This window comes from Helianthus annuus, chromosome 8 (genome assembly GCF_002127325.2).
Source record: "Helianthus annuus cultivar XRQ/B chromosome 8, HanXRQr2.0-SUNRISE, whole genome shotgun sequence".
Classification (NCBI taxonomy): domain Eukaryota; kingdom Viridiplantae; phylum Streptophyta; class Magnoliopsida; order Asterales; family Asteraceae; genus Helianthus; species Helianthus annuus.
This window is the reverse complement of record NC_035440.2, coordinates 46,681,871-46,707,118: the sequence shown is the minus strand read 5'-3', so window position 1 is coordinate 46,707,118 and position 25,248 is coordinate 46,681,871. Positions and strand designations below refer to the sequence as shown.

The 25,248-nt window shown below is 35.3% G+C and overlaps 1 protein-coding gene and 2 long non-coding RNA genes across 19 annotated transcripts; 2 read left to right on the top strand and 1 right to left on the bottom strand.

Moving 5' to 3' along the window:
* Positions 1-5,809: 5,809 nt before the first annotated feature.
* Positions 5,810-6,463, top strand: LOC110902058. The gene has a single exon (XM_022148797.1). The coding sequence runs from the start codon at positions 5,810-5,812 to the stop codon at positions 6,461-6,463; it is 654 nt and encodes a 217-aa protein (XP_022004489.1).
* Positions 6,464-10,133: 3,670 nt separating this feature from the next.
* Positions 10,134-15,207, bottom strand: LOC110899906. Of its 2 annotated transcripts, none has more exons than XR_002570635.2 (7): positions 14,909-15,207; positions 13,410-13,528; positions 12,527-12,678; positions 12,204-12,278; positions 11,805-11,876; positions 11,599-11,715; positions 10,134-10,511 (listed from the first exon to the last, which is right to left on the bottom strand). It is a non-coding gene; the product is annotated as an uncharacterized LOC110899906 (long non-coding RNA). The 2 variants fall into 2 exon arrangements; XR_004864374.1 differs by having other exon boundaries at positions 12,204-12,274.
* A 2,411-nt stretch (positions 15,208-17,618) lies between these two features.
* On the top strand, positions 17,619-23,184 carry LOC110899905. Of its 16 annotated transcripts, XR_004864373.1 has the most exons (10): positions 17,619-17,793; positions 17,939-18,053; positions 18,193-19,180; positions 19,258-19,403; positions 19,683-19,746; positions 20,500-20,531; positions 20,614-20,792; positions 21,110-21,304; positions 21,396-21,697; positions 22,813-23,184. It is a non-coding gene; the product is annotated as an uncharacterized LOC110899905 (long non-coding RNA). The 16 variants fall into 16 exon arrangements; XR_004864370.1 differs by having other exon boundaries at positions 17,626-18,053; XR_004864365.1 differs by having other exon boundaries at positions 17,626-18,053; positions 19,683-20,381; positions 21,383-21,697.
* The last annotated feature ends 2,064 nt before the right edge of the window (positions 23,185-25,248 follow it).

Genomic DNA, 25,248 nt, shown 5'->3' with positions numbered 1-25,248 from the left:
GATTTCATTATGGGCCCGGTTCATGATGGCATGTTAAAAATAAAGTAGGGATAATTTTGATCCTTTTCCCGTTAAAACAAAATGAAAATGAAAAAAATAATAATATTTGATTACTTCAATTCACTAATTATTTGATAAGTTATTTATGATCTCTTTAACTTTTCTGTTATACCACTTTATCCAGCTGAAATAACACATGATATATATATATATATATATATATATATATATATATATATATATATATATATATATATATATATATATATATATATATATATATATATATATATATATATATATATATATATATATATATATATAGGGTAAGGATAGTGTAAAAAGGGCCTAAAGTGTGAGAAGTGTATTATAACACTATATATAATACTATATAACACCATATAAACACCGTATAACAATATGTAACACCATATAATACCATATAACATTATGTAACACTATATATCATTATATAACAAATATAACACTATACATCTATCATAGACATGCTATCATACAACCTATAGTGTTATATTTGTTATATAATGATATATAGTGTTACATACTGTTATATGGTATTATATGGTGTTACATATTGTTATACGGTGTTTATATGGTGTTATATAGTATTATATATAGTGTTATAATATACTTCTCACACTTCTTACACTTTGAGCACTTTTTACAGGATCCTCTACCTATATATATATATATATTAAATAACTTACTAATTATATTAGTCGTTTTGTCATCTTATGCCAACTAGATTTAACAAATTCAGTTTAATTTAGTTAAAACAAGATTTACCACCCGTCGTAATGCGGCGGGAGCGTAAAACCGTATCGAATAGCACCAATACCACACCGTCGCTAGCGACAACCAATACTGAAGTTACAGTGTATTAATGTAAAGAAATTAGACTGCAACGTAAAATATAGAAAATAATAATTAAGTTGATTTAGGATCCCACACGTTGAAACATCAATTTTTCGTTTTGAAAACCACCTTAAACAGGTACACACTTATATGCATACAAATGTTGTTTATTTATAGTTTGTTAATGGATCCAGGTTAGGTTAGGTCATAATAAACCTGTATATAGATTAGCTAAACAAGTTGGGTTTGAGTCAACTTGATGAGTCCATGGGTTGCCTTCTTATTTTCATACAAATGTGTTTTATATGATAACATAAAATCTTAAATTAAGTTAGAGTAAACTTCCGTTTTGCTCTCTGTGGTTTGATCACCTTAACGGTTTTGCCCCAAACCTTTAAAAATAGTCATTTTCCTCCAAAAGTTTGCTATGGTTTTTCCATTTTGCTCCATACAATTTGGATGGAGTTAGAGGCGGGGAGCAAAATGGAAAAACCATAGCAAATTATTGGAGTAAAATGGCTATTTTTAAAGGTTTGGGGCAAAACCGTTAAAGTGACCAAACCACAGGGAGCTAAACGGAAGTTTACTCATTAAGTTATTGTAACAAAAGTTAATGTTGAACATTAAAACCGAGGCCTGTTGAGAAGGTCATTGTGGTTCCGGATAGGGTGGAGGCGTTTAGGGATTGTCATGGGTTGGCGGTGGTGGGTAGAGCAGCAAATCTGGAAACCTTGGTGGACATGGATAGGCTCCTCAATATCGCCAAGATCACTGTTTCCAATGTTCAATATCTTGGTGGCTTATCTCTGTTAATATCGTTTCATGATGAAGAGTCGGTGAACCGGTTTTTGGAACACAAGATTATCTGGGAGCCTTGGTTTACCAAGCTGGATCCTTGGAGAGGTCAGACGCTTCCTCTCGAAAAGGTTGCATGGTTGAAGTTGAGTGGGGTTCCTTTGCACTTGTTAGATTCTGATGTTCTGAGCCAGATAGGCGAGTTGTTTGGAAAGGTTCTACATGTGCCGAAGTCTTTTGATGATGATTTTGATCTGTCGTTTGTCAGGATTGGGGTGCTGGTTAGCCATTCGCGTTTGACGGAGGATGAGGTAGTTTTGAGATGGAAAAACAGATCGTTCAGAATTGGGGTCGAGGAAGATCATGAGGTCTGGGTGCCAGACTGTCTTCGGCGTCTCTCCGAGTCTAGCTCTGATGGATCTCCGTCCTCGGAATTCTCTCCGGTTGACGATATGCTTTTTTCCGGCGATGATGAGAATGTGGAGAATCACGCGTCGGATGGAATCGGGGAAGCCGAGCAGTCACCGGTGGAGAAGGCTTCGAGTTCCCATGCAAATGGTTCCAAGGTGCATGGGAATAATGAATGCGACGTTGAAGGTAATCATGAGGGGAGAGAAGATTTGCCGGTTGATGTTCCTGGTCCCCACTTGAAGTCTGATGGGGTGGGGCCCGAGGTTGCTGGGGTTTTTATTAGTGGATCAGGTGAGAAAGTGGGCCGGCCCAGAAGGAGACATAAGTTGGGAGATAGAGCTTCGAGACCTCAAGCCCAATCGCTGAATATTAGCCCACCGGTGGATTCAAGACCCAAGAAAAGGTCTAGGGCCCTAGCTGATGACGATACCCCTAGTTTTGGTTTTGTGGGATTTACCTCTACATTGAATCGCTCTCCCTTGGATCTTAACTCTCAGGCTCAGTCTTCGGACACTTTGGCAGACGATTCGCTAGCTCCGGGGTGCCAAAGCAAGGGATTGAATGAGGAGATACGGGTTTCAGGTAATGCAGCGGAGAAAGAGGTTGAAGACACCATCAATATCGGTGTTCAGTTGGGAGTTGAATTCGGTCAGATGCTGGAGCAGGCCAGTAAAGTCATGGGTTCCTCAGGTATTAATGTGGTGGAGTCATGAATTTCTTATCGCTTAATGTTCGTGGGATCGGGGGTATGGAAAAACAAAGATGGGTTAAGAATTTGAAATCCAAACACGGGATCTCTTTTATGGCTTTTCAAGAGACGAAAGTTTCTTCTGTCAATGCGGATGTGGTTGCGGGATTCTGGGGTAGCAGGTCGTTTGGTTTCGAGAGTGTTGATTCTGTTGGGTTATCTGGGGGTTTATTGTGTATATGGGACTCGTCTATTTTTCGGCTTTCTGGTGTGGTTAAGAACAGGAATTTCCTTCAGATCACTGGTCAACTGTCAGGTAGTGGTTTGATGCTGAGCTTCATCAATGTGTACGCTCCCCAGAGTGTTGTGGCGAAAAAAGCTCTGTGGGACGAGCTTACTCAGATTGTATTGGGTTGGAATGGGCTGTGTGTTTTGACGGGCGATTTCAATGCGGCGAGGTATCGGGAGGAGAGAAAGAATTGCTCTTTCAAATCGCTCTGTGCCTCCAACTTTAACGGTTTCATTTTTGATGCGGGGCTTATTGAGTATAATATGAGAGGAAAAAATTCACTTTCTCATCGCTGAACGGAAGGAAACTCAGCAAGCTTGACAGATTCCTTGTTAATACAGGGTTCTTTAGTTCCTGGCCTGAAGCGTGTGTGGAGGCGGTATCGTCGTTCCTTTCGGACCATAGCCCGATTATATTGAAGACTGAGTTAGCAAATTTTGGGCCTAAACCTTTCCGGTTGTTTGACTCGTGGTATGATAAATCGGGTTTTAAGGATGTGGTGGTCTCGGCTTTGTTGAAGGATCCTGGGGTCTCGGGTCCTCCGGACATCCGCCTCATGAAAAAATTGGGCGTTCTTATAGCTGATGTTAGAGTTTGGAGGGATGAGATGTTGAAAAAGAATTCGGAAGATGTGTCGGCTGCCTTGGCGGATTTCGAAGGTATTCAGGATATTTTGTCGGGTAGGAATCTTACCGAAGAGGAGGAGTGGATTCTTATCGAAAGTAAAAAAGTTTTAAAGGAGGAAGAAGAGCGAAAAACCAGTGACCTTAGACAAAGATCGAGAGTTAAGTGGGTCAAGGACGGAGATGAGAACTCGAAATTCTTCCACGCTATGATCAACTGCAGGAAAGCTTCCAATTCTATTCACGGGTTAGAGGTTAATGGTTCTTGGGTGTCTAAACCGTCGCTTATCAAAAAGGAAGTCTATAGGTTTTTCAAATCAAAATTCGTGGAGGAATGGGTCAATCGGCCACGTCTTGTTTGTGAAGATATAGGTAAGATCTCGTATGATGAATCATCGATGTTGGTTGCTCGTTTCAGTAAGGAAGAAATTAAAAATGCGGTATTTGAATGTGGCGATGATAAGGCTCCGGGTCCAGACGGCATTAATTTTCGTTTCATCAAGCGGTTCTGGAATTTCTTTGAAGATGACTTGGTTAGTATAATGGCTGATTTTCATTCCAACGGAATTATTAACACGGGGTGCGGCTCTTCCTTTATAGCTTTGATTCCCAAAGTTAACGACCCTATAGGGTTAAATGACTACCGTCCGATCAGTTTGGTGGGAATAGTTAACAAGGTGATTTCGAAGATCCTGGCGAATAGGCTCAAAAGGGTGTTGGATGCGATTATAGCAAAGTCCCAGTCTGCTTTCATTGGTGGTCGGTCCATTCTGGACGGCCCTCTCATCGTCAGTGAAATTCAGAACTGGGCCAAAAAGACGAGGAAAAAGGTTTTCTTTCTCAAGGTTGATTTTGAGAAAGCGTATGATAACATTAACTGGAACTTCGTGCTTGATGTGTTAGACCAGATGGGATTCCCTAGCAAGTGGTGCTCTTGGATTAAGGGTATTTTGTCTTCAGCCAGGGCTTCGGTGCTGGTTAATGGATCCCCGACTTTTGAGTTCAATTGTCACAAAGGTATGCGTCAGGGCGACCCTATTTCCCCTTTCCTCTTTGTCGTTGTCATGGAAGCTCTTTCTTGCATGGTTAATAAAGCTTGTAGCTTAGGGGTTTTCAAGGGAGTTTCTCTCCCAAACGGGGGTCCGATCGTTTCTCATTTGTTTTACGCCGACGACGCGATTTTAATGGGGGTTTGGGACACCGAGAATATCAAGAATTTGGTTAGAATTCTCAAATGCTTCTACGTGTGCTCGGGCCTTAGAATTAATTTAAATAAGTCGAATTTGGTGGGGGTAGGGGTGCAGCCGATTGAAGTTGAAAGCATGGCGGAATTTATTGGCTGCAAAGTGGATTCGTTCCCGTTTAAATTTCTGGGTCTCCGTGTGGGGGCTAACATGAATCGGACGATAAATTGGCAACCAGTGGTCGATGTTTTTGAAAAGCGTCTTGCGCTCTGGAAGGCTTCGCTCCTGTCGATTGGTGGTAGAGTCGTTCTGATCCGCTCGGTGCTAGAAAGTCTCCCGTGCTATTATTTTTCTCTGTATCGAGCCCCCGTCAAGGTTATTCATGATCTAGAGGCTCTTATCAGAAAATTCCTTTGGGGAGGAAATTCGGAGGTGAAGAAAGTCCATTGGGTAGCTTGGGAAAGGGTCGCTTCGCCGGTTAATATGGGCGGTTTGGGTCTTCAGAATCTTAAAGACATCAACACGGCTCTTTTGTCTAAATGGGGGTGGAGATTCAAGAACGAGCAAGGCAGTTTGTGGGTTAAGGTTATTAGCGCTCTTCACGACGGTAAGTCAGATTGGGATTTTCTCCCAGTTAAAAAGGTGTACGGGGGGGTTTGGAATATCATTGCATCAGTCTTGAAACGTCCGTTGTTCGACAATGTCCCGTTGCGGAGCCTTTGCAAGGGAGTGGTGGGAAAAGGAGACAGTATTCTTTTTTGGCTTGACCCATGGATTGACGATGTTCCATTAAAAGAAAAATTCCATTAAAAGAAAAATTCCATTAAAAGAAAAATTCCCTGCTCTTTTCAAGTTAGAGGTGGTGAAAAATTGTAGTGTCTTAGATCGTCTCGGTGGCGGAGGTCTTTGGCTCTGGAGACACGATCCAGACTCCATCGAAGAGATGGTTGAGTGGGAGTCGCTTAGGGCGGCTGTGTCTGCAGTCACACTTTCGGCTGGGTCCGATAGATGGAAATGGCTCGGTTCCGGTTCGGGTGAGTTCTCGGTGGCAGCGGTGAAACGATCCATAGTGTCCAGCCGTGATTTCAGCAATCGATACGTTATGAAGTGGAGTAAATGGGTTCCAAAGAAGTGCAACATTTTCGCGTGGCGTGCGGAGATGAATAGGATTCCTACGGTGGAGGCGCTTGAAAAAAGAGGTATGTTTCTGTTTGACGATGGGTGTAAATTCTGTAATGAAGGCCTGGATTCGGTGACCCACATTTTCACGGTTTGTCCCATTGCTTTGGGTGTGTGGGAGAGGATTAGTTTTTGGTGTAGGATTCCGAGGTTTTTTATCTTTTCGTTTAAAGACCTGGTCGAGATTCATAAGTTCGGTATAAGAAGTTCGGTGGAGCGGAAAGCCATTCACGGTATCGTTCTCTCCGCGTGTTGGATGCTTTGGAAGGCTAGAAACAACTTGAGGTTTAACGATAAAAAAAGTAGCATTGAAGAAGTGTTTAGTGAGATTATGGTAGTTAGTTTCTATTGGTTTAAATATAGGGTCAAGAAAGGTAGTTTTGAGTGGGGAGATTGGTGTAAATTTGTGAATATGTAAGTTTTGTTTTGTTTGTCCGTCCCGGTTTTCGGGTTCGGCTTTTTAATGAAGTTAGCCTTTCAAAAAAAAAAACATTAAGTTTTACGATTAAAATTATTTGTTATGTATCCGTTTATATCTTTTTTTGTTGTAAACGTGTAATTCTAGAATAAGTTATGCAAGTCAACTCGTGTTCGCAAGTAATGTATCTAGGTTGTACGTGACAAAATTTTGGAGTTAATATTGTGATCTGGTTTAACACTCTTTTATCTTATCCAAACTTTTACTGCGTTGGATTTGCAAAACCTTGGACCACTTTAAGAGACTACTATGCAAAAGCGGTCGAACAAGCCGGTTGATAGACTAATTGGTCAAGTTGTATTTAGGCAAAAAGGGTCAATGTATCAATCGTGCAACCTTTTTTGTCTAAAATTTTATATGTTTTACAAATAGAAAATATGTTAACTTTCATTATTTATAATTTTATATTAATAATAGTTGTTGTTGTTATTATTATTATTATTATTATTATTATTATTATTATTATTATTATTATTATTATTATTATTATTATTATTATTATTATTATTATTATTATTATTATGTTAACTTTCATATCCATCTCCACTAGGACAGTGGCGGAACTAGACCTTCAACTCAGGGGTATCCCAAAATTTTTTAGGGGTGTTCTCGTACTTGTTCAGGGGTGTCCTGTGTATAAAAATCGGAAAAAAAGGGGTGTCCTGTGTATAAAAATCGGAAAAAAAATTTTATTTTTACACTACTGGTCAAAACTTGAGCCGTAGCCCGGGCTACGCCCGTTAAGCCTACAGGTCCGCCCCTGCACTAGGATACATCAATTCAAAAGAAAATCCAATAATCTGAGAAAAACCTTGTTGTGAGAATCAAACCTAGGACCTAAAGGTTTCTAAGACTTGTCCCACCACAATAACATCACTAGGCTATAAAGCCATGGACATTATTATTATTGTTATAAAGACTTTTTTTTTTTTTTTTTCTAAAATGAAATTTAAAAAGTTGAAAATCATTTGGTCACTTTATCACTTGTATTTTAACTAATTTCTTCTACAACTGCTTTACTATAATTTAGACGCAGGTACATATGATATAAATTAAAATGACTTTTTTATGAATGTGTTAAAACAGACCTCTTTTAGTTGATTCTCATCCAATATAGGCTCAATATACATTAAAAAAAATTGAAGTATTATTCATAGAAGAGACTAAATACAATCCAACCTAAATATTCCATGACAAAATGATATCTTTCTCAATCAACATTCTTGTTTTTCTTATTTTGTATAAAAGAATATTTGTAATTTTTAATAAAAACAAGTCAATTGTCAAAATAATGATTTGATGCATGACTTACAAAAAGAAATTAAAGTTATCACAGAATTGGAAAGCACACATGAAGTAAACTAAGCACCTAATTTCATTTCCATTCAAGAACAGAGTGTCATATATGATTGTCAATAGTATGCCAAATTTGCTAATGAATAGACAGACCCAGCTAGAACCAGACCATGATTGATTAGTTCTAATCATGCATTATTTCTTACACGATACAAATTTAACTAAAAAAAAAAAACACCTGTGAGTTTCGCAGGTCCAGGTTAACCACGCGAACACGTTAAGCTAAATGCGTCATGTTTGAATTTAACTTGTCGAGTTCACAAGTTGTGATCTGTTAAACTTGTTTATTTTTAAATGTATAAATAATATGCATTTATTTTATAGCTTAAATTTAAAATGATTAGCTAATTTATGTCAAAAATTAAAACATCATTTTTTACAGTTTAAACATTACTATATTATCCTGAAAAGTGTAACGTACAATAGGGCTTATCGTACGCGATTGTGAAATCGCATGTTATAAAAAAACATGTTGGAAATCGCATGTTGGTATATAAAGCAATTTTCGCATGTTGGTTTTCTCAGCACAAATCGCATGTTCAGCAGTGAATTCGCAGCAGATTGTACGGTTGAGATGATCGCGTACATTTTGTACGATAAGAGCCATTGTACGTTAACCTGCCCCATATTATACACACACGTATATATATTGTATATTTTGTTGTAAAACTTAAAATTATAAGCATTGATATGCAAAAAGAAATTTAATAAATAAAATTTCAGATTACATAAGGCCGTGTTCGTATTAGCTCATGAAAACTCATGTAGTATTCACGTTCATGTACATCTAACTACTGACATGATTTCGATTTCACTGTCAGGTTCAGTTCACTAACCCACGGACACATTCCATTTAACAACCTAGTTCGGGTTAAAACTTATCATCGGATGCCATGCATGTAGGCATCACTATAACATCTTACTTCGACATGATGACTTTAACCACAATGTCAAACATAATAATAAGTAATAATTCAATGACATGATAATAACTAAAAGAAAACCAATCAATGGGCCCCACAAAACATAAAACTATCAACCTAAATTTTCAACACTCTCCATACATCTCATCAAAATTACAAAGTGACTAATTTGAATCAAAAGTCATCCATATGAGGAATCCAACATTTAAAGCAAGGATCAGAGTATCATGATGTTGTTTTAGAAGATTACAACTACTTTTTTTAAATAAAAAAAATACCTTTTTTCACACTTGTTTTGTTTGTATTGAAATAAAGGTCAAAAGGTACTTGCTTCTTTTCTACATTCTAATCATCATTTTTATTTATTGATGTCTTTTTTTTTCTATCTCCAAACATCTCAATTGCTTATTATTAGTAAGGTGCATGAGTTGCTCACTTTATCAACATAGCCTACATCCTAACCCTCAAACCATAGTGTTCAGATCACAACTATAAAAAGCAACTTGTATCATTCAGCAACACTGTTTTGTCTAAGTCACAAAGTGCTAAGGTACAACCACCAATGCATTGAGTACTACTCAGCGGCGAAGCTTGAGATTTCCGACCGGGGGGTCAAAAACGTATATACCAAAAAATTTCTATAAGACCGGGGGTTGAAAACGTATATACCCAAAAATTTCTATACGAAAACTATATACTCTCCATTACTGAGTGACAAGTTCAGGGGGTCGGCCGCCCCCTCCCGCCCTATAGAAGCTGCGCCCTGGTACTACTACAGTCCAATGTACAGGTGTACCATATAGAATTTGAATCTTGTACCAATACACATGTAAAGTCCTATGTTGTCATTAGTCTATACCATTTCTTGTCACATGTAACAAGATTTATTTATTCTCAAACTAGATAAGTGACTGGGGACAATTAAGTAATGATACTAAAGTATATTATGGATAATCAACATAATCCTAAAAGGTAAGATAAAAAAAAGAGTGGGGCAGAGTTACCAAAGTGGTGGAAAATGAGGTGCAGATAGTGAGTGCTTCTTCTTCCTTAAGTCCTAAAACAACTTCATTGCATATTTTGAAAGTAGAATTATTATTGTACTAACATGCCATATAACTTAATTACAGCTGGCCATTTATTTATAATAAAAAGAATAAATAAAAAGAGTTAGTTGCAACACTGAAGAGAAGTGCTTTAACATCAGGTCAAATCTTTAAAATATTTTCATCAAGTCAAAAGTAAGTGTTATTAAACTAAAGGAAATCAAATTTAGCTATAAAAATATTTAAAAAGAATACATTTGTTGCTACTCAAATGTAAAATCAAAGTAAACAAACAAAAAATATTAAATTAACCAGGGCGGTTAACAGCACTTCTTTGGTGACAATTAAGGTGTGTTTGGATGTGCGTTTTGAAAGTGTTTACATGATCATGAATAATTAGAACCAGAAATGGGTTGTAATAACGAGTTATAGGAGATAGTGTTCGGATGTGATTTTGTTCTTTGAAGTTCTAATAGGCATATGTTACAAGTGTTTGGTAAGTAGAAGCTAGTGAATCCATTGAAAAAGTGAACGCAAAATGTTGGCCAGAAGTTATCGCGGTCCAGAAATACTTTTTCCGGAAACAAGAGTCACTGCACTTGAAATAACAAAATTGTCCAACCACCAGGTAAACAGTCGTGGAAGTAAAAAAGACGGAGAATCCTGCTACAAGGTAAATAAATACATCAAGTTAAATTCTGCAAATAACATCTCACCAAAACTACAGATTTACCTTAAAGTAAGGTCTGATAAATATGGCGGAGTAAATTATACGAAAAACCATATCTAAATAGCAGTCAAGGAACTGTAATATCAACCTGAATGTCAACAAAGTATAGGTGTACAATCTTGCAGTTATATGAATAAGGGAACCAGTTTTAAGAAATTTCAATGGTCAAGACTACCAACTTAAAAATTCAGTTTCACAATGGCTTTTTAAGTATTTACAATGCCAAAAAGTATATATAAAAAAGAATACCACAATAAGTTATTTTCTACGGAAAAAAAAAAGTGGTGAGGCGACTTTGACCCATTTACTTGTGTATGGGTCAATTTGGGTCAAGTGAGTACGTTTAGGAAATAGCTAAAGGAAATGGAGCAAATGGGTCAAAAGTTGCCAAATGCGTATTTTAATGCATAAAACCTCCTAAATTATGTCTGCAAAGAACATAGAAACCTAACAATGGCTAAGTTACCTAGAAAACCTTGAACATTGTTTGGGGTTGACCAGAGGTGGCAAAATGGGTTGGTTGGGTAAAAGGTAATTTTTTTTGGTAGGCTTGAAACAGGTTTGGTTGACCCGAAACATATTTGTTTCAAAACTTGCAAGTCCATTACAGATGTGTAATAGATGTTACAAAAATAATTTAGGAGGTTTTATGCATTAAAAATACACTTTTGGTGACTTTCAACCCATTTCCTTTATAGATCATCTTAATATACCCATTTGATTCTTTAGAGGAAACACATAAACACAAATCAACCCTTTATTAACTTATAAGTAGAAGGGTCTAAACCGCCACCTCTAGTATTGACCAAGATGTAGATGATACTTGATTAGGGTTCTATCAACTTAAAAACCATTAATACCACATAGAAAAGTGACAATGATATAAACCAAATACATTGATAAACTATGCAGAAAAAGGAAGACCATCTATTCATAAACCAACCGATTAAAAGTTAGTTAGAAGGGTGTAAGTTGTCTTTCTTTTTATCGGAACAAGTTGAGGTTGAGAAGGCAACTTACATACAAACAGTAATATTTTAGAGCTGCAATTGCTTCTCCATCACTCCATTTACGACCATAAAACACTCTTATGAGAGAGTAAGAATAGCTGGGCCCAAATGCCATAAAACACCAATCCTATAAAAGACGTAACAAGAACATCAAACCATTGGGAAGAGGGTTTATGCACACACACAATGAATAACAAACTAACTGGAATAGCATACCGACTAACATAACAAGCTTCAAAGCATCTCTTAGATAAGTCTGTAATTTCCTTTTCTTCTGTACATCTTCTCCTGTCAATAAAAATGAGGGAAAATGAAATGAAAGAAGTGAAAAATGTCATGTATGATGATGAAAACTTAGATCATTGAGCATTAATGAAGGCAAAACAGGTACTATGACATAAAAGCAAGTAAATATATGAAATGTAGCAGACCAGTTAGTGACCAGGTCAAACAAGTTTAATCAATGAAGCCACAATTTTGTATTTAGGGGATAACAGATATTATAGCTAACGAATTAACTAAATCAAACATGTAATGACAAGAAAAAGTATGTATAATGTATGAGTAGGAGACTTCTATTGCATGAGAGAAGAAAAGTCATGGAGAGAATTAAACCTGATGCAGACCTTCCAAATGTTGCGTACTAGCTTTCGTCGAAAGGTAGCAACACCAATCTCACAACCAAGCTACCTAAATCATAGAAAGTGATTAATAAGACAATGCTGGATGAAACAGGTAAATCAAGATTTCAATATTCTATTTTCTAGTTCCTTTTTCAGAAATATTATCTGCATAACTACATCCATATATTTGAATGTAACTTGGAGAGCAATATAGTTTGCAAACAGGCCGCTTTCAGAATCATAATATTCTGAAAGTTACCAACGTTTCTGAAGACAAATACAGGACAAATACAGAATAATGGAGCCTATACATACCTAATTTGTCTACGAGTCCATATACAGCTTGGTTATATGGTGTGTGGTTACACAAGGACCAACTTTTCTCCTTCTTGCTGAATCAATTTCTGGAACGACTAAAGGGTGATCACGTGCGCATTTTTTAGAGTTGTTTATCGTAGTTTCCTACCCTGAATATAGCATAGAATCACAAAATAAATGGTGATTACTGCAACATCCTAAAAAAATATAGCTCTTTGACACCTTGGTTTAAAATAGAGCGAGGCGCTCCGAAGCGTTTTGGTTCCAAACGCTTTAAGCGAAATGAGAGCTTCACGTATGCGAGGCACTCAAAATTAACAAAAAATATTTGTGCACATCAATATGTCATATTCTACTTGTTAATCAATAATAAACACAATAACATGATTAGAAAACACACTTAAACACATAAAAAACATAGTTAAAACATACATTGAAGTCGAAACACACTTAAAACATAAGCATAAAAAATAGTCTTTTATATAATAATCATCACATAATCAAGTACGTATTCTTCTCCATCAAAGTTCTTTTTTTTAGGGTAAACAACCCAAATCTGATGTGATTAAAAGCTGCTGGGCCCCTTATGAAACCCTATTGGAGCTGATTTAGAATATTGGGCCCAAATAAAGCCCAAATCTAACTTGATTGGGCCTGAAGCATTGCTTCACACCTAGCGCTGCAGGTTTAAAGCGTCGCATTGAAACGCTTCAGGGCAAAAAAAAGCGTTTTTGCTAACCCCCCCCCCCCCCCCCGCTTCACCCTTCAAGCTCGCTTTTTAAACCAAGTTTGACACATCCATTTGCTATCATCAATAACATTTTTTTAACATTTGGAAGTTGGAACATGAGAAGTGAATTTGTTTCAAGAGAACTGATACCTGAAAGGAAAGAGAACGGAAGTTTTATATCCATGCAGAAGGAGAAGATAACCCCAATAGCACAAGAAAATACAAGCTCCATATGCAATCTGAGACAATGCAAACACAATAGCTCTCTCCTGCAAGACAGTAAAAACCCGTTAATATTAATTTCAAGCTATAAGCATTATATGGTTGCCTCTTCTTTACAATACGTAAACCCAGATCCCTTATTTCCAGAAACACTTGTTAAAAACATTTAAATTGTTAATACCAAGTGAATTTTAACTATCAAGGTTACCGTATTTGATAATAATCTAATTTTTCAAGTATAGTGATCTAAAATGTCTTGTGTGTTAAGAATACACTTTAGGCTACTTCAGATTCATTTCCTTTAAGCACTATTATTTATGTCACCTGTTAGAAATAAATACAACCCGAAACGACACATCCATAAGTAAATGAGTCGAAATCGCCACCTCTACTTTTAAAGCATGCTATTATCTTGTTAAGTGTGAACAATGATATATAGATTCAGAGACATCAAACTTTAAAATGATCACAAGAAAACATTTTCTAGCAATTTCAATATATTTTACTAGATGCATACTAGCGACAAAACATTAAGCTAGAGCCAAGATCCAACAACAGATCATTGTATAATACTACAATTATATATATAACAGTGGTTTAATATTAAGCCACTATAGAGAACCTTCAATATAACTTCCTTAGTCCTTACCATGTCACTTTGCATAACAACAAAAAATGTAAACTGTTATGCGGCACAAAAGAGTTGCTACAGTTTCAACCAACAATCGAAGTTTCAGAAGAAGCAAGTTCTGTGAAAGTATATACAAGGGTTCTGCCAACGGCTCCAAAATACATGCAAATGCTGTGGATTTACACAACAGATTCCCTTACAATTTAATTCCATAGTATCTTATATCCAAGAAATCACCGAAAAGTAAGCTTTTAAATTCTCACAAGCAGAAAAAAGCCAAACACACACACACACACAGAGACCCACAAAGATGAAACTGTGACACATGTTAAAATGTTTGTTTAAGTACGAATAAATGAGACGACAATACTCAAGTAAAATATAATGAGCATGTACATCACTATATAGCATTAACGCATTCGATATGTTAACATTTAATTGAGTAATAAAATGATACCACTAATGTCTGCCCTCATGCATGCTCCCCAGAAACCTCTCAAATAAGAAACAATACACATGTGACAGATAGATGAATGCACAGCATTCAACTGCATTGTTACAGACCCCCCAAAAGTTCAAGCTATCAAAAAGCAAAGAATGTGACAAAATCCGCCTGGCTTTAAGTCTCTTTTTTTTCCCTTATATTAGTAAGAGGTAAGATTGTTGCATTCTAACAAAGACAGTCCGAAAACACAAATTGTGCACGAATTATAGGCATAAAATAGATTCAAAATACAATACTTCGATTAAGTCTATTTAATCGAATGAAGCAGTTGAAGATGATAAGGAGACTAACCTAATAATTATTTGAAGGTGCGAGGGAGATTAGCAGCAGGATCTCCGGTGAATCGATTGTCGTTGGAAGAAGAAGAAGAAAGCATAATTTTACAGCACCGAGATACAGAGGTGTTCTGGTTTCAAAGATTCACCAGCCGTAAACCCAAGCAGATTGTTAGCCCATTGTCTTTTTTGATGACACAATGGCTAAAATAGCAGATTTGTGGAAGATGATAAGTGACGCAGTATACGATTAGGGCGCCAAGTGAAGCCGCAGCCGCTACGCCCATTCAAATCCAATCCCTCAACGCTCGACAATTGTTCGATTCAGTTTGATTGAAAAAGCCTTCCGTTCAGATCAGTTCGGTTTGTAAATGAATCGAACACGAACAAAGATCCGCTCAATTTGGTTTGGCTCGGTTGGCTTAATTTAATTTTTTAATAGGGTAAATTACACTTTTCGTTCTTTATTTTTGTATCAGATTGCATTGGATAGACTTTAAATTCAATAATTACAGTCACAATTATTTATTTGAAAAACTCAGTAAAGTTAAAATTTTCAGTTAAGTATATTCACTTAACGATACTTTAATATTTTTACTTAATTATTTGTAGTATAAATAAAAAGAAATAAGATCAAATATAAACGCCTTTTTCTCTTTTACTCTCTCTCACACACACTTAGACCGATTCTATTTCTCTCTAGTTCAATGTTAGAATTCAAGAACTGTAACAAGCCCAAAGTCTTTAGAATCGTGAGAATCTGGTGTTGCCAGCTCAGAATATACTCATTATCAAATTGCATTGGGCATTAAACTTGTGATATTAGGTAAACTGATTTGCTTTGGTGTGAATTCATACATGAATGACGATGTTGCACAATGTGTGGTTCAATTGGATGTTGTTGCCATATTCATGAAATCGTAACCGAGAAACAAAGAATTTTTGGAAACAGAGCAACGGAAAAGAGGAGAAGAAGATCGGAAAAGTAGAAAAGTGATCGTTAGGTGAGTTTTATTTATTATTTTTTTAATAAATTGGTAAAAAGACATCTATACCCTCTTGTGCAATGTACATGACTAGATTTAACCATGAAAAGTAACCAGCTTAGTGCTAAAGGACGAAAGATGTACTGAGTTTTCCAAGTAAAGGATTGTGATTGTAATTATTGAAGTTAAATGTTATCCATTACAATCCGATACAAACATAAATGACGAAAAATGTAATTTGCCCTTTTTAATATATATAATGTTTGGCAATTAGAATTGAGGTCCAATACCAACAACGTATTGTTAATACTTCAATGTCCATTGGAGTAACTTAGTCAAAAAAAATCAAATACTGAAATGTGAAGCGTCGATAATAAATACTCAAGTCTCAACCTGTCATTCGATTAAGAAGTACAGAATCCTAATCAAAACCCACCACCGACCATCATTATTCGATTTCTCCATCGCCAATTCACTAGGGTTTTGATTCAATTGGTTCATTCAATTTCAAACTTTAGATAGAAAAATGGTCTGCTTCAATCGGTCGTCAGTTCATTTTCCCTCTCAATTGATCTAGATAGAACTAGCTGTTATATTTGTTATGTGTTAACTTAATGCTTGTGTGCTAACCGGATGAAAACTACACTAGTACTAAAGTCTAACACCCTCATCATCATTTTCCTTTTTTTTGTTCTGCGACGCTTGATACTCATCAGACTGTCGCTCGAAAATGCTCGGATCGAAAGATACTCGTTTGACTTTGGCTTGGTTGAAAAAACGCTTGGTTCGGTTTGTAAACGAACCAAGCACGAGCAAAGGTCCGATCGTTTCAGTTCGGCTCGTGTGTGTTAACTATTAATGTGTTAATCGGACGAAAACTACACTAGTACTAAAGTCTAACACCCTCATCGTCATTTACCTTTTTTTGTTCTGCGACGCTTGATACTCACTAGACTGTCACTCGAAAAATGCTCGGATCGAAAGAAACTCATTCGACTTTGGCTTGGTTGAAAAAACTTTTGGTTTGGTTTGTAAACGAATCGAGCACGAACAAAGGTCCGATCGTTTCAGTTCGGCTCGTGAACAATCACAGGAGGCCGCATACGCATACGAGTACATCATTTTGATATGTGTATCAACTTGCATAAATCGTTTTTAAACTAAGAAAATTATCGGAATTGTTTTTTATCGGTCATTTATCTAATTTGGTGCTAAAAACTATGTTATATTTTTATAAAATATGATCACTTTACTCTTACAATTACAAAATATGATTATGTTACTCTTACAATTAAATGATAGCATCCTCCTAGTGGTTTAAGTGATATTTTACAATTATACTAGGTTAGTTCCCCGTGTATTACACGGGTTGAATAATTTAAACTATATAGTATAGATATTCCTGTAAATGCAAAACAAAGACAGAGACATTTACATACCATATTGACATAAATCTATATCTATATATATATATATATATATATATATATATATATTAATAAATGAGATGATTTGGGCTATGTGTCCTTGAATGGTGAAGCTATTTTGCTTATGTGGCATCTTATGGTAGATTAGAGGGTGATTTTAGGGGGGAATCCATCTCAATACTCTATACACAAACGAAAATTCTTAAAACACAAACAAATAAAGATGTGGGACGCGGGATCCATATAAGCTCGGGTGGGGCTTTGTATTCGGGTCACCAATAAATAGATACTATATATCGTTTTTATCAAACCCTAATGCTTCACAGCCTCTCACGCTCTGTTCTTCTCCCACACGCTCTGTTCTTCTCCCATCTATTCAAACCCTAATTCCATAGCGAACTATCACATCTCCCATCTGCACTTCACCTTTTCAGTCGATTATAATTTTTTGCGCGATTTGATGAAGATTGCTGCTTCGCGGTGTTCAGGTAAGAGATTTATTGCGATTTGATGAAGATTTCTGCTTCGTGGTGTTCTGGTAAGAGATTTATTACAAGGCATTTTCCAATCATAGTTCTGATATAGAAGGTAATGGTTTGTTTCTTCAATTGTTACATGATGATTCCACACAAGACCAAGCGTTTGACTGCTACACTAAAGTGGGACAGTCAATTTACAACGAGTTGGTTCTATTGTTCGGGAAATTGGGGAATCTTGTCTTCATTGATCTCCTATAAAGGTTGGTATGGTAAGACTCCCAACATGCTCCTTTTAGTTGTCTATATTGTTTTGTTGTCTATAAAGGTTGGTATGGATGATTTAACTAATAGCAGGTTTGTTTGTTTGTTTGTTTTTGTTATTATTTTTTTTTGCAATTTTTGTTATAGGAACTAGAATGGAGGTTATTTCGGATGCAGTCAATCATGGCGGATTTTGGTAGGGTTTCGATGATGTTGGCTCTGGGTAGTCTCAGTTATCTTGGTGGAAATGTTCGGTTTAATTTGTGTTCTCAGTTCAGGAAGGAATATTACTGATTTGCTTCTTTTTCCTTTTGTTGGAATAATTAGTCAAAAGTGCTTCAATTTGTGTATTTGCATGTTGAACGGAAGGTGTGTTGAAAGGGTAAAATGGAATAATAGTTTTTTTTCATAATCTTTGAGATTGTTTATTTACACTGTATATTTGTATTCTTTGCCTCCTAATTACACGTTCAATGAGATTTATTTTGGGGGATTTTTTTCACTTTGATTTTTAGTTTAGGTTGGTGATGCTCTAGCAGGTTCTTGATTGCGACAATGTGTGAAATGTGAATTAGCGATTCAGGTAGATTGTAGAATTTAAGTCACGGCATCGACCAACCAATTGAGTCGAGTATGAACCAAAAAGGTAACAAAGACGAATATGATTTTTTTTCGTGAAAGTATATGGACGATTATGCAAAATACTTTCATTTGTTTATTTATGTTCATAGATGTCAATAAAATATGCGCTATAATTTTGGTGGGTTTAACAATCTGGGTTTCCAGCGTTCTTTAGAAGAAATTTGCTATTCTTTTTTTGATTTTTTTTTATATTGCATTTGTCTATTTTTACTGTTTGATTGCCAAAATTCCTTTTGAATCTTCTACTTAGGGGATGTTTAGGATTTTCCTTTTTTTAGTCACTATTCATAAAATTTGAATTTGTATCTTAGAGAGCATTTTTGAAAGTGATTTGGTGGAACGTTTTAGTATGGATCAAACTCCCCATTCTAACTTCATTTGAATCTATGGCTGACACGATTGAAATTGGGTGGAGACAAGAGGTGTTGGAGGGTACAATGGGCTTTGATAGTACTATGGAGTTCATGATTTTAGTCAATATAAATTGAAAAAGGTCAAAATTATCCTATTATTTTCAGGTAACTAATTAACCTATGGGGAAATGTTAATTTTAAGCATTGAACTCTACAGAGAAAGTGACTGTGGAAGTGGTGGCTGTTGCGGAGGAGGAAGAAGCGGTACTTGAAGTAGTTTTTCAAGTGTAGGAGCCATCACAGCTGGTTGTTGAGCTCAATGCCTAAATTTAGGAAGCCCCAAAGACGCGATATGCTTCTATTGTAAGTTGTTTTAACTTTTAATGATGTATTGTGGAATATTCCGTTAAAAATAACTATTTTGTTAATGTTTTTAGTTTTTTGTTGTTTATAATGATGTATTGTGGAATATTTCGTTAAAAAGAACTATTTATATCCTACACGTTTTAACGAGGAACAGGAAAATGAGAAAATGATAAAAGATTGAAATTCAAGGTTTATGTTTGTATCTGTATATGATCACATAATTGTGCCAATCATCCATGCTTTATGTAATTTTTCTGAATGTATCTTTATGGGCAGGGTGTGCTCTGTCAGATGTACAGTTGACAGCTGTAAACTGTCACTTGGACGAGTGCATGTACCGGTATGTTATTTTAATCATTTGACAAGATTTTAGGTTTTTGCTTTGTGATGATTTTTTTTTTAAATTTTCTTACGATGTATGTAGTGATTGCTGGTATTGAATTAAAGTTTAGATGCTTTGTAAATAAACGTTCATAGCAATCCTTGAAAATATGAGGGACTTTATGTCACATTTAATAATTTGAATGCTGAGAATCATTTGTTTTTATAAAGAGCTTGCTAAATCTGATTTATTTATCTATAAAGAGCTTTACGAGATGGAGGGGATTAACTACTATCACTTACGAAGAACTCATGTCATCTTTGACGATAAATGCTTTTACTTCTTAGACTTTCTATGACTTAGGCCTTTTTGTCAAGAAGGTCGTACTCCCCGTAAGAGTGATGACTGGCCAAGAAAAATAAATCTAAGGTTATGGGTTTTGTCAAGAATCAAAAGTTTTGAATTCAAATGGTGGGAATGTTGTCTCTGTTAACAAATCATCTGGTAGGAATGTTGATTTCAGTGTTTGAGTTTGAGATGAGTGGGATAATGATGGGTACACAGAAAGTATGCATCTAATAATGGAGATAGATGGAGAGGTTGGGCTGATGATAAAGATGATGAAAATAGTTTTGGCCAAACACCATCTAATGGTAAAACCTTTAATAAAACTAGGGAATCAAATGAGTAAGAAGTCTTTAATGCACTTTAATCAAATTTTGGATCTTACAAATTAACAGTTTAACATCAATATTTTCATTAATTTAACAGGGCGTTTGGATACGATCTCTCACCTTCGGCAGGTTCTTTCTTCTCATTTTTTTATCATTTGCCATTTTTTTTACCGGTACTAACTTTCTTCATTGTTTTATATTGATTTTGAAGACTTGGGCATTTTGGAGAACTTTTAGTTCTTCAAACAGCCTTCTTTGCAGTTAGAAATGCTTTGATATAAACAATGTGTCTTTAATAGAAGTTGCTCATCAGAATTGTTAGTTATGCAAGCAGAGCTCTAAAGAAACAAAGAAGGGCCCACATCTTTTGACGAAATTTGATGTTGTCAGGTATGTTTTTAAATATTTTCATGCATTTTTCAAGTAAAGACCACATGTAATAAGATAAAATGTTTTTTAGTTTTTCCTCCTTTCAATGCAATACGACCTGCAGATCATATAAGATAGACTTCAAGAGAATTCATGTACAATGATTTTATCTCTACTTTTGGTTCAAAAGAAACACAATCGTCAAAAAATGAAGCTTTATTGATTAAGTTTCTAATATAAGTGATCTGATGCTATATTGTTTAAGTTTCTAATATAAGTTTCTTTTTAGTAATTTTTTGTATGTCAACTAGAAGCTTTATTTGCTCATTTTTTTGCAGGGGCATAATGATACGAACGTTGGCAGATGCTTCGAAAGAACAAAGATCGCTTGCACCGGTTCAGATCATGTTCACGGTTTGTGGGTTTGTTATAACGATCGTTAGTACAATCATAGTCACGGTTTATGCAAAGACACGGCTCAGTGAGTTGCAGGCAAACGATGAACAACTGATGTTGTTACAGTGACATTAAAGGTCAGTTATCGTTCAGTTTGATCTCTTGAAAATAGCAGGTTATGTTTGCTCGAGATAAGGAGTGTCTATTGGTGCCAGTTATCTACTTCAGGTGGTCTTAGGATGTTCATATGGTGCTGGATGGCTGGTGAGGTTGGTGTGACTGGCATGGCAAAACAATAGTTGAGATTATAAAATTACGGAGGCAGGGGTATTTTGGGAATACTGTAAAGGTGATGATTAGAAGGTTTTAGGGTCCAAATATATGGTCTGATGTTGTTAAGGAACAGGTTATGAATTTTCTGAAGTCCATGAGATTAGGCTCTGTTTGTCTAAAGATTTATGTTTGGAAGGGGCATTCTGGGAATATTGAAAAGCCTAATAGCATATGGCAGTTACAGGAGTTCAATAGAGGTACATATTTGTGTGCTTTTGTGGTAAAGGGAATCTTTAAGAAAATGAAGAATTCTTTGCTCACAATAAAAAAGTTGAAATTTTGCTGGAAATTGGATATAGATGTGGTTATAATTGGAATTATCAAATCGAATGAAGATGGTTTGGCTCAAATGTTATCTCATGCACTAAAATGTATTGGATAGTGAAAGTAATGGGAATGTGGGCGTGGGTTACTGGTATAGTAATGCGGATAAGGCTTGATGGTTGGGCTTGGCTGGATCCAATTAGTTTTCACAAGTTAAACATGTGTGCGTGTTGGGCTGTTGCTAATAAAGACAAGTGGGTGTGTGATATAATGTACTGGGCTGATGAAGTTGGGCTGGGAAATTAATTTCTTGGATAAATTTAAGCTCTTGGGCTAGGGTAACTTTGTGTAATGCGTTTGAATTTATAATAATTAGGTAAAGGTTGAATAGATTTAATAATTGCAGTATTTTGATTATATTTGGTCAAAATTATCAGCATTAATCAACTTTCTTTTAACAAAGCATTGATCAACTAATAGTGTAATTCTAATTGAAGAGTACGGGAAAACGGCGTGGTTGAAGATCCGGTAAAAGTTTTCTTTTGTTTTTGTAAATTGATATGGAATGACGCTTTTGCCACACACACAATTTGGCATGTGACATTGAGTTAACAAGGCTCTTAAACCTTAGTGTATTTTATGCAATAGGTTTCATATTTGTAAAAAAAACAACGATTTGGTATAAACCACAAGCACTAAAACCGCAATTCACTCATTTTTTCCTAGATTACAAGAATCAAATGATAGGTGTTGGGAATCGAAAATACAACAATCCAACATAAAGCCATCTGCTATTACTAAGACCCTTCTCATGTTAAGTCATCCAATTATATATTTGGTGATTTTATTGTGATTCATTGATTTGGTGATAACTTCGTTTGATACATAACGTACCCATGGGTAAAGGGATGGGTTTCGTTACATTTGGGATGTTTGTGATTTAGGCTTTTGGAATGGTGTTGATCGCCATTATTAATGGTATACAAAATTTAGCTCGAATTCTTTATTTTCTATCTATCGATGAATCTTTTTGCTAATAAATGTGCAGGCTTTGCATCTTCCTACAATGGCATGATAACATGGATGAGTTGGAAATAAAGAAAATGGAAAAAGCATAAGAAGCCCACATAGATGAGCTGGAAATAAAGAAAATGGAAAAGGCACAAGAAGCCTACAAGGCTGCCATTGCAACTACAAAAGAGAAGCAAGATGACGAGTTGATCCCAATAGCTACCAATCTCCGGTTGCATCTGCAATATTTTGTTTTAAAAAGTTGGCTGGTCTGAATTTCAATAGGACATCAAATCATTCAATGTTGGGCTAGCCCACTTGGTAGCCACTTTATGACACAGAGTACGGAATCTTAAAATATGTTAATATTTATGTTATTTAGTTTTTTAGGCAAGTATAATGTTTGGTAGTTGTTCTGTTAAAGTTAGGTTGATCGACAACAATAGTAGCATTTAAAGGATATTCGGGCATGGGCAATACCATGACTACAACTTTCAATTTAAAACTATTATAAAACAAGTTTCTTCGCAACCCTAATGACTACACTTTCAATTAAAAACAATTATAAAACAAGTTTCTGACATAGTTTGATTAATATAAAGTAAATTTTCCTACCCGCGAAGTTCGCGGGTGATAACCTAGTGAGTTAATATAAATGTAACCCATCAACACGTACATATTAATTAATGTCGTAGAGTTCGCTAAAATGGCTCTAATGTCGGTTGAATGACAGAGTCTATTTGATACCATTTGTACGACTTCTTATTTTTTGAATCTTTATATTTGATTCTAAACCTATTATTAATATTATTGATAATAATTTTAGTTATATATATCAATAATATATTTTATATATATATCAATAATATATTTAGTCTAACATATTAATATTATTATGAATTTCGAAACTTGTTTAGCTAGGATTTAAGATTCTATTGAAGTTTTAGTTTAACAATAGGTTATTGAATTAATACTAATAATTTGTATTAGATTAGATTAAATATTATTATTATTTGTATTAGATTAGATTAAATATTATTATTATTAGTATTAATAATAATTTTAATCAATTAAATGAGAGAATGACAAGTGTCCCAAAACAGGTTTCTTTTATTATATAGTATAGATTTCATTTGTTTTTTTATTACTTTTATTTTATAGTTTTCTTTTCTTAAAAGAAAATAATTAACTAGTTAAACAACTTGATTATTTTATAAACTAGGTTTAAAGAAGTTCGCCGCGTTGCGGCGAATTTCTTTTGTTATTTAGTCTGTGGTTACATGTGTTTTGAAATCACTACGAGCGTGTTGCGAACAAAACTGCTGACAAAAATAAAAAGAAAATGTAGAAACAAACACTAAAAGATAACCAAAAGAAAATCAACCAAAAAAGTTGTATGGCAACGATGTTGTTCGTATGAAACCCGTGGTCAGAGATGAGCAAATTGTTCTCGGTACTGGTACCAAATTTGCCGAACCGAAAGATCTTAAGTACCAATTCGGTACCGATTTTTGGCGTTCCTGGTACCGGTTCACTACTGTTTTTTTATCTTCATACACCGGTACCGTAACCGGTATTTTCGGTATCAGTACCGATTCTGTACCGATTGGCACTGAGCTCATCTCTACCCCTGAAACTAAAAAAGAAAAAAAAAGAAAAGTTGAAGAAAATCAACAAAAAAAGTTGTACGGTACCGTTGTTCGTACGGTAACCGTGATCAGGGATGAGCAAATGGTACTGGGTAGCCGCATTGAATTTCCCGAACCAAAAGATTTCCAATATAAATTCGGCACCAACTTTTGGTGTTTTCTGTATTAGTGTCGGTTTTTACCTTCATGTACTGATACCGAACAAGACCGTACCGATATTTTCGATATAAGTAATGGTTCAATACCGGTTAACACCAAGCTTATCCCATCCTAGCTCTGATATTAAAAAAAAGGATTAAAGTTAAAAAATAAAGAAAATAACTATTATTATAATTATAATATGAAAATAATAAAAATATAAAAACTATATATTAATATAATATTAAAATTACTATTTATTTCAATTTCTTTATTAATATATAGTAAAGTAATAATATATAGTAATAATAATATACAGTAATGTATACTTTTTGCATTTTATCAATATATTTTTATTTGTTTGATTAAGTTACAATTTACCTTTCTCTTGTTATTATATTTCAAACAAATTAATTAAGGCACTGACTATTTACACATTAAGACTGCGTATTTGCACACTTAGGGTTTATATACGCTGTGTATAGAGCTATACGCAGCGTATAAGTTGCATGGAATTCAGAGCCTGCCCAGCAATCATTGGCACACACAACCAATGTTTATATACGTTGCGTTTAGAGTTATACACAACGTATATAACCCATCATATTTTTTGGTTATTTTGATGTATTTGTGGTATAAATTCTCACCCGGTTCCAACGTTAAATCACTTAAAATATATAATCGTT

Coding starts and splice junctions, on each gene's coding strand:
- LOC110902058 (XM_022148797.1), top strand. CDS start 5,810: ATGGTTGAGTGGGAGTCGCTTAGGGCGGCTGTGTCTGCAGTCACACTT.